General features: G+C 39.0%; 1 protein-coding gene across 7 annotated transcripts in view; it reads right to left on the bottom strand.

Annotated features, from left to right (window-relative positions):
• The window catches only part of LOC105231876 (acetylcholinesterase), a 195,084-nt gene that overhangs the window by 106,868 nt on the left and 72,597 nt on the right, over positions 1-15,619 (bottom strand). For all 7 annotated transcript variants that reach the window (XM_049449431.1, XM_049449428.1, XM_049449427.1 and 4 more), the window contains one exon: positions 7,421-9,423. In XM_049449431.1, coding sequence (XP_049305388.1) covers positions 7,421-7,794 — 374 coding nt within the window. In that variant the 5' untranslated portion in view covers positions 7,795-9,423. The remainder of the gene's footprint in view (positions 1-7,420; positions 9,424-15,619) is intronic.

The following is a 15,619-nucleotide window of genomic DNA, read 5'->3' on the forward strand; positions in this document are numbered from 1 at the left end:
TTAACAGTAAGAAGCGGAAATTTTCATATTGATTGCATTTACACATACAAAAATTATGAGCATAATAATTACTTAGAGAGTGGTGAATCGAACAAACAACCTGTACATTTAGTTTATAATGATAATCCAGAAGCTATAATATATACATTAGACCACGTTCTACCTACCACTTAACCACGCGATTTAGCCCGTTAAGTAGATTATCTGACTATTCTACTAGATTCAGTAATTTTTCGCAATGCAAAACTGACACTCGTCAATCTCGTCACCGAGGATATTTGAAGCTATTCTACTCGAAATCTCCTTGTACAACTCTGATTTAGCGTCACCTGTTTGTCAGTAAGAAAATGTATTACATTATTACAGCGGACTTAGACACTTCGAAGAGAAAAGGATAATACACGATGTCAATTTTCGAATATCGAAAACAGCTGTTGTATAAATCTCCAATGGCAGTGAAAGCAGTCTAGATTAGTTAATAGGCCACTTGCAAGAATCAAAGCCAGGGAAATATTTTAAGGTGTAAAATCAACCATATAAAGTAAAGTCAGTTATATAGGCGCTAGGGCAAGTTTTCGCTCATATTTATCTATTTTAAGCACAAAGACACAGTGTTATGAATAAAACACGTTCTCTTATTTTCACCACCACCTATTGGTGGGTATATGAAATAAAAAGTTTGATCTCTTGTTGATATTTCGTAAAAATTTTAAGACAATTGAATAACTACAATTGATGTTATCGATCAAAAAGTGACAGCAGCTTTTGGTCATCGGTCGTAAAATGCATATAAATGTATATAAAGACAATGCTGATTTGTTTTTACGATTCCGAGGGTATTGTACACCGAGAGCTCATCCCACCTGGCCAAACGATTAATGCTGTGCTTTACCTTAGTGTTATGAAGCGTTTTTTGTCACACATTCGTCGTGCTCGACCACAAAACCGTGAGGCAGGGTCCTGGCGCCTGTTGCACGATAATGCGCCGGGTCATCTCTCATTCTCAAGAGCATTCCGAAAAATGACCTTAAACACTCATTTGAAATGCTAATTGACCGGGCTAAACGCTATATGGAAGCACAAGGAAACTACTTCGAATAAAAAAATATAACTTTTGAAAAATATTAATTTTTTGTTGTTTTTTTAACAGTCCTATTTCTTTTGCGACAGACCTTGTATAAGAGTATAAAAATGTATGTATTTGGCTAAGTTGGTAGAACTGTCCTTAGTTATAAATATAATTATATCCTTAAGTTTATTAGATAAAATCGGGTCGAAACTACCCCAGGGAAGCCTCGGCTGGTATCAGTGCCTCTCTAGATTGTTAAACAGATTTGTTTCCTTAACCCACGCCTCGTAATCTATAATAAAGCTCATTCACTGAATATTTTTTCCACTGAAATACTTGTGTTCGTAATGAAGAAGACTCCCTAAAACACTTTTGCGAGATTATCAACGATCCCATTTTACCATTAGCCAGGTGATGCCAACATGAAATAATACTTTTAGCACACTGTATTCATTTACATTTTAATCGCCCATGTGTACTCATATTAAACACCGTACAAATGTACATATATTACTCAAGTGTTAGTTTTGTCTGCTGTAAAGTGTTGAATCGTGAACACAATGTAAATATGAACTCCATTAACCATCAATCATGCCATGGAGCGTAGACAGGATTTAATGAGAATTCAAATATGTACGATACATACATATACCTCTATTGCCAATGTTTTCTGGAAATCGAAAACTTACCTACGCAATTACATTTAATCGAGCAAATAATGGTTAGCATAGGTACATAAATACACCTACGCTAGTTTCGTTGTTTTTGTACTAGCTTTGCGTTTGCTTTTGAATACGATGTGTGTCGGTATAAGTGAGCAAATATGCGGAAGAGAATTTTCAATAACAATATCATTGAAAAGTTAATTACGAGTTTAAGTCTATCTATTGTATTTTGGCATTTGCATATATCAGTGTGGGCGTGTCATTAAATATACAAATATGTATGTACTCGTAAAAGCATATGCCTTCATTGAAAAATGTTTATTTCATCATTTTAATTAACTAAATTCCTCATTTGGATTATTTGTATTGAACTTTTCTGACAAATTTAATGAAATTCTTGGCAATAAATTACATGAAATAAGTAAGGAAGGGCTCAATTCGGGTGCAACCGAACATTTGATATTCTTGCAGCTGGTAAAAATTAAATCCAGGGAAATTCTTTAAGGTGTAAAACGTCAATCAAAAGTTCGAAATACAAGCAATGTTATAAATACATATGGGGTATTCCATACCAAATCGACCACTTTTGAACCCGACCCCTTTAGATTTTGCTGAAACTTATCCATCCTTTTCTACTCTTTGAAAAACATTTTTGAGAATTTTTTCAAAATATTTTGTCCTACTTCAAAAAAGTTATGAATTTTTCTATTTTTTGCTAAAAAAATGGCTTTTTTATATTCAAATAGCCATAACTTTTGTAGAAATTGACTTTTGGGGACCATTTTTTTTTTTTTAATTTTTGTTTTTGAATGAACTTTTCGAAAAAATACTCGAAAAAAATTTAACACGATCAATTATATAAAATAATCGTTTTTTTTTAAGTAAAATCTTAATTTTTATTTTTTTGAAATTTCGCCATTTTTGTTTTTTGTTTTTTTTTTTCTCAAAAAAACTTCAATTAATTTGACAACTATCCCTGCTAATCTCGGAGTGGGCCGATTTTTTTTTATATTTTTTTTATTTAAAAAATGAAAAAAATTTTTAAATAAATAAAAAAAAATATTAAAAAAACTCGGCCGACTCCGGGATTAGCAGGGATAGTTGCCAAATTAATTGAAGCTTTTTTTGGGGTGAAAAAAGATAAATAAAAAAAATGGCGAACTTCCAAAAAAAAAAAAACGATTTTACTTAAAAAAAAACGATTATTTTATATAATTGATCGTGTTAAATTTTTTTCGAGTATTTTTTCGAAAAGTTCATTCAAAAACAAAATTTTAAAAAAAAAAAAATGGTCCCCAAAAGTCAATTTCTACAAAAGTTATGGCTATTTGAATATAAAAAAGCCATTTTTTTAGCAAAAAATAGAAAAATTCATAACTTTTTTGAAGTAGGACAAAAAATTTTGAAAAAATTCTCAAAAATGTTTTCCAAAGAGTAAAATTAATCGATGTTCGAAAATCCTGATGTTAGTTGTATAAGGGCTGGGTTAAGTTTTCTCTCAATTTTATATATTTTCGGCACAAGGATACACTGTTTAATTTTCATTGAGATAAGTCACATCTCGACCGACATAAGCGGTATAAAGTCAACTGGAAGTTCGAAAATCTTTATATTAGGTATATGGGAGCTCAGGGAAAATTGATCCGATTCAATCCATTTTTCACATACAGACCATTATTAGAGAAGGATTAGCCCTTAATTTTAGTTATATATACAAGGTGTTTTCCAAAGTAAGCAGGACTGAATCTAGCAACCTCTGGTGGCGGCATCAATAGTGCGTTAGAATCTGCTATCTTTACTGATTGTTCAGTGAGAATTTTATGACATTCAATAGATTGGAAATAAATTTATTGCGTTTTAAGTTTCAGTATGTTTGTGTTATCGGTGCGAAAATGAGCTTCGAACAAAGAGTCAACATTAAATTTTGTTTTAAAATTGGCAAAACTTTTACCGACACGTTTCAATTGATGAAACGAGTTTAAGGCAATGATTGCCTATTCCGTAGCAGAATGCGCGAGTGGTTTCAAAATTTTAAAAGTGGTCGTGAGGACATAAATGGCGATCAACATGTGGACCAATCAAAATCCGTGATCACCGGAGATTCCATCGAAACTGTGCGTGAATTCATCTCAAAAATCAGCCGAAATCATCATTGAAATTCATGGAAATGGAATTGAACATCTCCAAAACATCGATTTAACGCATTTTGACCGAACATTTGGGCTTACGAAAGGTGTGTACACGGTTTGTTCCGCACAAATTGACTAACGACAAAAAATTGCTCAGATCATCGATCGACGCTTGTGACGCTGTTAACCACCTGCCGTATTCACCTGATATGGCACCGTGAGACTTCTTCCTTTTCGGAAAAATGTATTTGCCCATGAAAGGAAAGCAATATGCAGACGTAGAGGCCATTCAACAGGCCTGCACTGGCAAACTAGCGGCCATACCGGCCAACGAGCTAAAACACTCGTTCGACATGTTTTTGGACCGTGCAAAAAGCTGTATTGAAGCAGAAGGAGACTATTTTGAATAAAATAAATTGATTTGGGGAAAAAAAACATTTGTTCTGTTTTTTTTAAAGTCTTGTTTACTTTGGAAAGAACTTTGTATTATACAGGGTGATTTTTTAAGAGCTTGATAACTTTTTAAAAAAAAAAAACGCATAAAATTTGCAAAATCTCATCGGTTCTTTATTTGAAACGTTAGATTGGTTCATGACATTTACTTTTTGAAGATAATTTCATTTAAATGTTGACCGCGGCTGCGTCTTAGGTGGTCCATTCGGAAAGTCCAATTTTGGGCAACTTTTTCGAGCATTTCGGCCGGAATAGCCCGAATTTCTTCGGAAATGTTGTCTTCCAAAGCTGGAATAGTTGCTGGCTTATTTCTGTAGACTTTAGACTTGACGTAGCCCCACAAAAAATAGTCTAAAGGCGTTAAATCGCATGATCTTGGTGGCCAACTTACGGGTCCATTTCTTGAGATGAATTGTTGTCCGAAGTTTTCCCTCAAAATGGCCATAGAATCGCGAGCTGTGTGGCATGTAGCGCCATCTTGTTGAAACCACATGTCAACCAAGTTCAGTTCTTCCATTTTTGGCAACAAAAAGTTTGTTAGCATCGAACGATAGCGATCGCCATTCACCGTAACGTTGCGTCCAACAGCATCTTTGAAAAAATACGATCCAATGATTCCACCAGCGTACAAACCACACCAAACAGTGCATTTTTCGGGATGCATGGGCAGTTCTTGAACGGCTTCTGGTTGCTCTTCACCCCAAATGCGGCAATTTTGCTTATTTACGTAGCCATTCAACCAGAAATGAGCCTCATCGCTGAACAAAACACGCGCGCGAAACACATTTCGAACCGAACACTGATTTTGGTAATAAAATTCAATGATTTGCAAGCGTTGCTCGTTAGTAAGTCTATTCATGATGAAATGTCAAAGCATACTGAGCATCTTTCTCTTTGACACCATGTCTGAAATCCCACGTGATCTGTCAAATACTAATGCATGAAAATCCTAACCTCAAAAAAATCACCCGTTACATTGACCAACAGTTTCAATCAAATGTCAACTATAGGTACCGGGGTCTAAATATTCGGTACCAAGGGACTTGAATAGTTCTTATTGGATTTTAACAATTTTTGGTCATAAGGTGGCACACACTAAATACTTTATTCCAGTAAAGTTGTATCCCGTTATATTAATTACTTCTTGATTTGTGTCTTCGAAACTGAACGAATCAAGTGGAATTTAAAATTGTGTAAAATGTAAGACGACTGCCACATACCAAGTTCTGTCGAAATCGGCTGTTCGTGTCCCGAGATATGGGACTTCACCAAAAAGTGGGCGGTACCACGCTCATCGTTCAGTTCACACGCCAGCACCTGTAAGGCTCTCTATGTCACTGGCGTATTTATTGATTTATCGCGCTTTTAATAGTTCTTAATAGTTCCTCCGATTTCAGCCATTTTCACACTGTCGACAGAAGATTTGTACTCAGCAAATTTAGTTGTTATAGCTTAAGTGTTTAGGAGATATATACACTAAACTTGTTAGAGAGCGCGGACATGCCCACTTTTCAAAAAAAATTTATCACAGGTGCCCCTTTCCACTAGGATCCTCGGGAAATTTTTTTGAAAAAGTCGATGAACTTATGGAAAAGATTGACCAGGACCGTCAAATAAGCAGCCATGACATTGCTAAGAAACTTAACATTCAGCATCAACTTGTTTTGAAGCATTTAAAAGAGGCTGGCTACAAAAAGAAGCTCGATGTTTGGGTGCCACATGAATTGTCTGTGAAAAAATTAATGGACCGAATTAACATCTATGATGCTTTGTTAAAACAAAATGAAATCGAACCATTTCTGAAGCGAATAGCAACAGGAGACGAAAAGTGGATCAAATACGACAATAATGTGCGAAAAAGATTATGTTCCAAGTGAGGTGAAGCTCAACAAATGGTCGCAAAGCCAGGATTGATGCCTCGAAAGGTTATGCTGAGTTTTTGGTGAGATTGGAAAAGAATATTCCACTATAAGCTGTTCCCACCTGGTCGAACGATTGATTCTACATTTTACTGTCAACAACTGATGAGATTGAAGCAAGCAATCGAAAAAAACGATCAGAAGTAATCAACAAAAAGGGCTTCGTCTTCCATCAGGACAACACACAATCTTTGATGACTCGCCAAAAACTGGGAGAGCTTGGCTGGGCAGTTTTGATGCATCCACCATATAGCCCTGACCTTGCACCATCGGACTATCATTCGTTTCGATCAATGCATTAAGGTAGTTAATGGAGTTAAGTTGGCTTCAAGAGAAGCCCGTGAAAATTACTTGTTGCAGTTTTTCGCCGAGAAACCAGAAAAGTTTTACACTGATGGAATAATGTCTCTAGTGGAAAAATAGCAAAAAGTGGTCAACTAAAATGGTGAATATTTGGTTCATTGAAGTTCATTATATTAGTTTATATTAGTTCTCCATAATTTTAAGCAATACTAACTCAATTTAGTATATAGTTTGTGTGATTAACGATATCAAACTGAGGGTTCTTTAGTTTTTCACCGAAAAAAATAAAAAAAAAATGTGTGCAAGACCTCTAATGGATAGATTTTGCTATTTTGGTCTACTTCAAATACGCTTATGTAATATGTTATGTATACAATGTCTACTTGAGAACCAAATTAATGGAGTCGATGCATGCCGCACATTACGAAAATTAGGAAAAAAAATCTGCGATGCTGAAAGTTTACTGGAGGCACTACACAGAGGTGGCGCATATATAACAACAGGAAACCAAATATAAATTAATTGAGCAGCCATCAGTTAAGCCAACATAAAGGAGCCATGATAGTGCAGAAATTTGCATGCCCAACATTACACCGTTATGCAGAGAAGCTAAGTGTGCACCGCACCTGGCGCTTGTCATTAATAACGCAAAATACGACCATAAATTGCTGGTCATTTTGTGTCGCTACTACAACAACAAGCGCCGCATTAACATATATTATTATTTGAAAGTTTTCAGCAAGTGCCACCGCCAATGGCGCACCAATTTCCCCCACTTGCCACTGCCAGCAGACAATTATTTGCGCTTTTCATTTACCAACTGTCATGACTGAGCGAAATATAGCGCCGCTAGTTAGAACCTTTGCGAAATTGCGCGCTTACCTTTCTTGCACACAGGTTGCCGGCAGTCGCGTTGCATCCAACACACCGTGCCAGGGTTCCGCTGGCACCGGTTTGCGAAATCGTAAATCATCTAATGGTGGCTTGGCATACGGTATGCCTGTGTAGACGTGCACTTCTCGACCCTGCACGGTGACGGAGCGACCGCGCACCGGACCGCTCGATGTCTGCACCACCAAGCGATCGATGACGCCATACACGGAGGACATACGCAACAGCAGCACAACAATGGCGAATAGACCACGACCGATGTCGCCGCTCAGCCTAGGCGACGATGCGACACTGTATTGACGCGACGACAGAGGCGACGCCGCGGCTGACGACGCGCCCGACAGCAAGGACGTTGTGTGAGCCATGCTAACTACAGGTGATGATGGTGGTGAGTACGGAAGCGGCTAATGTAACGAACGACGTGCGCAAAATGTAACGGTTGAATGCGGCGTGCACGTGCACGTACACCTTATTAACACTGCTCGACTGGCGCTGGCTATGCGCGCGCGATATACTCGATGTGCACACAGCTGATTGACGACTGACTGCCTGGCTGGCTCAATTGGCTCGGCTCAAAACGCCTGACCGGGTTTAGTGTTTGTGTTGGTTTAAAGAGGCGCGCACGCACACACTAACAATCGCACGGGCATAGAAACTAATATATGTGTGTGTGTGTATGTATGTACAACAATTTCTGGCTACCGCACGCGCACACACATACACGCTCGTATCTCGTACGAATGACGAACCGAAACGACGCCGCACGTTTGTATTACGACCCGGCGCTCAACTGTACGACCGACGATGGCGCGAAACTAGGCCGACGCTTAACCCTGCGGTGTTTGCACAACTTTTGCCAGCAAATTGAATGACGTCACTACACAACACAGTAGTTCAGCCCTAACAGGTCAAGCGCTCACACACGATTGCCTCGTTGTATATGCGCTCCGGCTGCACCGCGCTTAGTACTCACTCACCGCCGCCGCGCTGCAATTCCCACTTGAGTGCGTCACAAATCGCAGCGATTGAGCGTGTGTCGAGCGATTTATGCGGGGTTGTGAAGCGCGTGTACGCGCCACTAGGTTGCCCTTCAGAACTCCCTCGCTCCCGCTGCAGCAGCTGGTACGGTTGCAATTGGAAAATGCTTGTTGCTTTAGCGGACGCGCTGATTGTGCTTTCCCTCTGGCTTTTGCGCGTTTGAACTCTTGACTTTCAGCTTTGAGCCTTTGCCGCTACCACCTTCCAACACTTCTCTCTTTTGCTTGCCTTTTCACACCTGCCGTTATTTACTGTTACTTTTCTAATGCACGCTTTGATTTTTCAATTTGCGCGCGTGTTTAGGGTTGGCAGTGTTTGCTTTGCTTGGCTCAGGTCACGCACGTTACTGCCGTTCGCGCTGTTGCTGCAACTGTTGCAACTGTCAAATGTGCTGAGGGCCAACCAAACAGCTAGTGGCAAAGTTAAAAATGTGTGCGCCTTAAATCTGTAAGCGCTCAGCGCGCTGCGGCAATCGCCTGCTGGTCTGACTCACGTAATTCGCTAAGCTCGGTTGACATGCAGCACAACGGTACAATGTTGCCAAATGCTGTTGCAATGTTGTTTCAGCCGCATACAAAGGCAAGCCACTAAGCTTATTTCGAGAAAGCTGCGCTTAGTGCTGACGCGTTTGTCTTCCTTGCTGCAGTTTGCTCGGTTAATCCGCCTTTGTCCCAGTTTTGTTGAAGAAATTACGCGCGCGCTAGTGTTTGTTTTTGTTTTGCGTTTTCTTTTGTTTACTTATTTATTGCTGCTGCCACTGCGCGCTCACTCGCCCTTGCCATTTCTCACACGCGCGCACACACACTGCCTCACTGCCCGCGGCGTAGTCCACTGCCAACAAACTTTGTAACTCGTTTTTGTTGCGGCACAAGCACCCAGCAATTGCCACCGTTGTTGCCAGTTTGTGTGTTTCACTTGTACAGCTGTTGTTCAACTTGCACTCGGCACTCGACAATCTGCAATTGAAACAAAAGCAAAGAAAGGAAATAAGTTAACATGCAATTTCAGCGCACTCGACGACACACAAAATGGACATAGAAAAGGGATATGTACAATTCGAAATTAGAAAGTGGCATACACAAAAGAAAGAAGGGCAGACAAAATGCACATGGCAGCTGTGCGCTAAGTAACAAGTGCTCTTCGCAACACACAACCGCACGCACAGACACACACAGGAAAAATCACTCGAAACTTTTCTTCGCATTCATGCTGCGTCTCAATTTGCTGCACTGTCAGTAGCATACCGACAGGCGCACTTTGTGACCACTTCGCACAGGCCCACACGCACACATACAAAGCACTTTCTATACAAAATTTTTCTTATAATAAACTATTAACTGTACATAGTGTATGCTTGCAACTGCCCACAACCACACACTGCAAGCTTCTGCCAACTCACTCTTTCTCTCTTTTTCCCTCTTTGTCTTTCGTTTTAACCAGCCACACCCATGCACTTAAAATGTTGCTTGTTGCCCATTACTTGCTGCCATGTGTGCTTACTTAAGTGCTTAAGCATATTTGTCCGTTGTCTGTTGATGTTTAGATTTTCTTTTCGCATTCCTTGCCTCCACTCCGCTGCTCTAGCTTCTAGTCTTCGTCAACAAATGCAGAGAAAATGTTGATTTTGTATTTAGGTGAATAAAAGAATAAATGAAAATAAAATAATTGCGCTATGAGTGCAAGCGAAATTCAACAGCAAAAACAAATACCAACAAAAACAAAAGGCACACATACAAACAAACAGCTTGCGCGCCATGTAAATGGAAATGAAAAAGGCATTTTGTGGTGTTGCACAAACGAGTGCAACGAGTTTATTCGAAAAGTACATAATTTCTTAAGTAGCCTAAGTACTCGCAAGTTGTAAAGTTTGGCATTCAGTCTTAAGCGTTTAAATGCAAGCTGATCCTTACAAAAGTTTGCCTTTAACAAGGAGTTGTCAGAGATTTTAGTTTCGAACATTCGTTAGCTTTGTTTTAAGTAAATAAAAGTTTTGAAAAAAAGTTATGGAATATTTCCTTAGTTGAATGCGTAAAGGTATATTATTCTTCTTAGTCTATTGACAAGTTTTTTTCTTAATTTTAGTATTGTATTAAAGTAAGTAGAGTAATTAACTTGTATGAAAGATGCCCACAAACGGCAACAAGGCATACAGTTACCTCTTATTCTACTTATACTAAAATCCTAAAAAATAAAGATATAATAAAATAGTATAAATTTTATTATATAATATTTTATCATCAAGCAGATTTATTTCAAAATGCAAACTTTTATTTCTTTACAAATGCTGTAAGTATAATTTTTTATCTCATGAACTCTGATAACCCTGATTTTTCTCTTAATTATAAAGAGTGGGTCATCTAACGTTTTAAATTTGAGTTATTTATATTTCGATATTGGAAACGTCAAATAGCATTCGGAAAGGGACAGATATTCAGTAAAAAGTCTAAAATTTACGAAATGGGTCGCTATTCACTGAAGAAAACTGGGAAATATTGACAGATTGGGCAGAAGATCGTTTTACCGAGGATGGTCAATTTTACCGAAAAATCATCTTTTCGGACGAGGCTCATATCCACCTCGATGGTTACGTCAACAAGCAGAATTGTCGCATTTGGGGCACAGAAAACCCGCACGTAATCGTCGAGAAGCCAATGCACCCAGCACGAATCACTGTATGGTGCGGATTTTGGTCTGGTGGAATCATCGGCCCATTTTTCTTCGAAAATGAAGAAGGAACCGCCATAACCATCAATGGTGAGCGATATCGCGCAATGTTAACCGAATTTTTCTTCAAGCAAATTGAAGAGGAAGACGGCGCTATGTGGCATACAGCAAACGCTACACTCACTCTTTTACGCCCCCTCTTTAAATTAAATATTTTATATGGCCCACCCTTTATATGGACATCGTAATTGGATTGTCATTTACTTTTTCACAACAGTGTTTCAAAACCCTTATAAATCATATGCTCTTTATCAAAGGAACTTTCAAGCAGAGGTACTTTTTTCAATAGCTTTTTATTGACAGATCACGCGTGAGTCGTGTCAAGCGGTCATTTTGTTTTTTTCAGTATTGTTTGTGCGCTTCGCTCAACTTATGACCAACAGCATAGGAGATTATTATTCGCAACACCATTTCGCATCTTGAGACCCAACATTCATTATTGGATAATATTTGACCGAAGAGATCACATTCAGCACTCAGTGAAGAAAATATCGTAGCAGTAGGTGAGAGTGTAAATGAAGATCGTGGAGTCACCATACACAAAGTCCAACTCATCTTTGATTTGTGAAGGCGTATTGCCTTTCAAAAATAAAAATTTAATTACAGCTCGATATTCAATTTTTTCAATTTTTCGGGTCCTGATGTATACTGGTTTGTCTAGCCAAAGCAGCGATTCTGCTTCGTCTGGCTAGTACTGTTGTTTTTAAAGGTTTGATTGCGGCTTAATGCCGTTGACTTTCAAATCCATCTAGTTTAAGACGATGCAAGTGCATGCATAGCTATTTCAATTTTATTCTATGAATTTTGGGATTTATGCCCATACCTTTTTTTAATTTTTTAAATATTTCCGTGAGATCAGGTCTCTCGATGAAAATATATTTCGATATTTTCTGAAATATTATACTAGAATCTCACTTTTCCAAAACTTAATGGTGTGACACAAAGTGATTAGCAGCACTGGAGATATACAACTGCAACGAAATCTATTGACAAAATGCGAAAAGACTTTTTCGACTACCCTATATATGTATATATCGCAGCCAGCAAGAGAGAAAGAGCAACTAAACGAATATTAAGTTCGACAGCATCTACCCGTTGTGTCCCCCGTTTAATTACGTTTAAAGTGTATGATTTGCTTTCTCAAAGTGGAAAATTTTCCACAGCAATTGCATTACTTGTTCAATTTAACCGGCTCGTTAACTACAAATCCACAGAGTTTTTGCCAAATTAATTGAAGTAAATGGATGGTCAAAAATATGTCAGAGAGCCGTAGGAATGCAACTGTGAAATGCGACTGCTAAATGTGTGCAAGGCAATACCAGTAACGGAGTGTCAAGGGACGGCGAGGATTGCAGCGCACGGAAAGAAGCAGGCGTAGAGCTGTGCTGAGCAAATGGAAAAGTAAGTATCTGGCACATGACATATGCGGCAAATTGTATTATGCAATTTAACCCGGCATAACCAGAGACGTTTGCGGAATTTCACAAACCATTGCAGTTGCATGTTCTGTATATCAATGCACTTGTCACGTCACATATTGTCAAAGTAGTTGTGATAGGCCTGTAGGAAAAGTGCTGGCGTACGTCTGATAGTGAACGAGGGCAAGACGTAATATCTCCTGTCAAGTCGTTAGTCGTCAAATTCGCGTGTGAGCTCCCACGTCGTAGTTAACAGTCATTACTTCGAAATCGTAGATAATTTCATCTATCTTGGAACCAGTGTTAACAGCAACAACGCAGAATAACTCTTGCCAACAGGAGCTACTTCGGACAGAGTAGACAATTGAGAAGTAAAGTCCTCTCTCGACGAACAAAGACCAAACTCTATAAGCTACTCATTATTCCCGTCCTGCTTTATGCTACAGAGGCATGGACAATGACAACATTTGAGGAGTCGACGTTACGAGTTTTCGAGAGAAAGATTCTGTGGAGGATTTATGATCCTATGCACATTGGCAACGATGAATATCGCCTTCGATGAAACGATGAGTTATACGACGACAATTTGAAAGTATCTCACGAGGTACTCGCCGGGGAAGCTATGCAAGAGAAAGACCTCTACTCCGTTGGAGAATCCTGACAATGACTCATATGAGAGACTTCACCTTCCTTCGATTCCTACTGGGTATTTACACACACGTAAATGTCCACATGAGTGTTTGTGTGTGTTTGTTGCGGCGAAGAAATGCCTGTCCATTTGTGCCATGTCGCACCTGAGGCATGTCATGTCCAATGTGCAATGTGTGGCATGCCGGACTTTTGCAACGATTTTCAGTTGACAGCACTCAAGACTTCAGACTTGTTGTGCGCGCCAACTCCGGTCTTGAGCATACGTGTGTAGACATATGTGTGTGCCGCCGCAACTGCAGGTGTACGTGAGTACTGGGCCATTTTGTGGCAATGCGGGCAGCAACGACATGACATGTCACAAAGCCACCAACAATGCTTACGTGAACCTGCAAGTATGCCGACACTCACACACATGCTCGCCTTAAACGAATGCTGTCGCATTTTTCGACCTTTTCACCACTCGCTTGCAAAATTTTATTTGCATTTGCTTTCTTTAATGTTCGAAAATGCTTTTAAGTGGTTTTAAAAATCGTAAAATGTTTTTTTGTTTTTTTTTTTATTTGTATTTTTCAAAATCACTGCTGCATCGTGGCACACCAGCATGTTTGTTGTATTTGTTGTGCATTTTATTTTGCTCACTTTCCGGTGCGGCTTTTACGCTGCTGAGTTCCTTTAATTATAGTGTGTGTTGGGAAAAAGCACTTAAATCAAGGTTTTATATTTTCCGCTATTTACTCTTTTTAATGCGCTCTTCTAGTCGCTTTACATACAATCGCGCTTGTTTGTGTAGTTGTAAGTCACCGAATAACTGCACATACTGAGTGCAAATTCTTGGCTATGCCACCTGCCAAACGCACTCACACACTCACATACTCGAAGCGTTCTGTCAACTAATGGGTTTCCTACATGCAAAACGATTGTCGAATTTTGTCGTGCACAACTTGCCAAAAAACAACAACATACGAAAAAAAAATAAACAAACAAATAACACCATTAGGGGCAGGAAAGCGAAAATTTCTTTTATTGAGCTCCCAAAAGACCTTGTCCGCGAGGCGCTCTTTAGCGGTAAAAACGACACGCAAAGAAGTCGGCAAATATTTGCCGACAATTTATTTGATTACAGCAATTAAGTTTTAATTGTTATTTCTTTGTGCAGTTGAGTTTTAGCTTTTTTATAGAAATGAATATCCAAAACAACTTAAAAATAGTTGGAGGTTTACTTCTAGGCGACTCCACATGATCAAAGATTTTGTATATTAAAGTAAATCTGAAGTTACAGCTCTTTTCTCATTCGAAAAGCGCTAGATTTCCGTAATAGCTACAAAACTATCCATTCATAAAATCATATGATCAAGCTTTCAATTTTCGATTCAAAAAGACAAATAGTCATACTGTCAAAACGATAGCGCGAAGAAGGTTTGTACTCATTTTCTAAATAACAGTTTAGTGGTAAATATAATATAAACAACCCTTTCTGTTTCTGTTCTATGAGGGAACTGTTATCACGGCTAAAACTGCTCGTAGGTTATTTTTGTCTGGAAGTAAAGTGAACTGCTCATGTGTAGAAGCTCACGCAAGTGTGGAAAGCTCTCTGAGCGCCATTCACTGGGTAGTAGCCAGAAACAATTATTTTACATATGGCTCAAGCAGCTCACGACTTCTGGTTTTAGGCCAAGTATTCTCTAAGTAACGAAAAATCATCCGTTTTAAGGCGAGTTAAAGAGAGAATGTGAACCATCCATCCCCAGTGTTCTGCGCTGGGAAAAACAATCGGACCCAATGAAAAGGAACAACACCCTCGGATCACCTCCAGATGAGATGGAACTATCTTCTTTAAGAGTGTACAGCTGCTGCCGTATTCCGATGATATTTATATCATTGCACTCAAAATACGCGCCATTTGTTCTGTTTTCCCCAGACAGGATAAAGAAGCGAAGCAAAGGGGTCTGGTATTGAACGACTACAAGACGAAATTTCCACTGTTGACAGTCATAACTTAGAAGTCGTAGATAATTTCATCTATCTTGTAACCAGCATTAATACCAACAACAACCTAAACCTCGAAATCTAACGCAAACCAAACTCTCAAATCACTCATTATCGTCCTGCCATATGATGCAGGGGCATGGACGATGACAACATCATCAAATAAGTCGACGTTACGAGTTTTTGAGAAAAACTGGACTGGTCTAAGACGACGAAATGGTTTGGATCCAACGTTAACATATTTTTTTAAGGCTAAATTTTCATGTAATGTTGCTGGTCCCACTAATTTCTATAGTTGACTCAATCTTGCAGGGATGGGTCACATGACGATCTTGCAGTATTAGTTTGGACAACTTTTCACTGATGATGATTC

This window comes from Bactrocera dorsalis, chromosome 2 (assembly GCF_023373825.1).
Source record: "Bactrocera dorsalis isolate Fly_Bdor chromosome 2, ASM2337382v1, whole genome shotgun sequence".
NCBI lineage: Eukaryota > Metazoa > Arthropoda > Insecta > Diptera > Tephritidae > Bactrocera > Bactrocera dorsalis.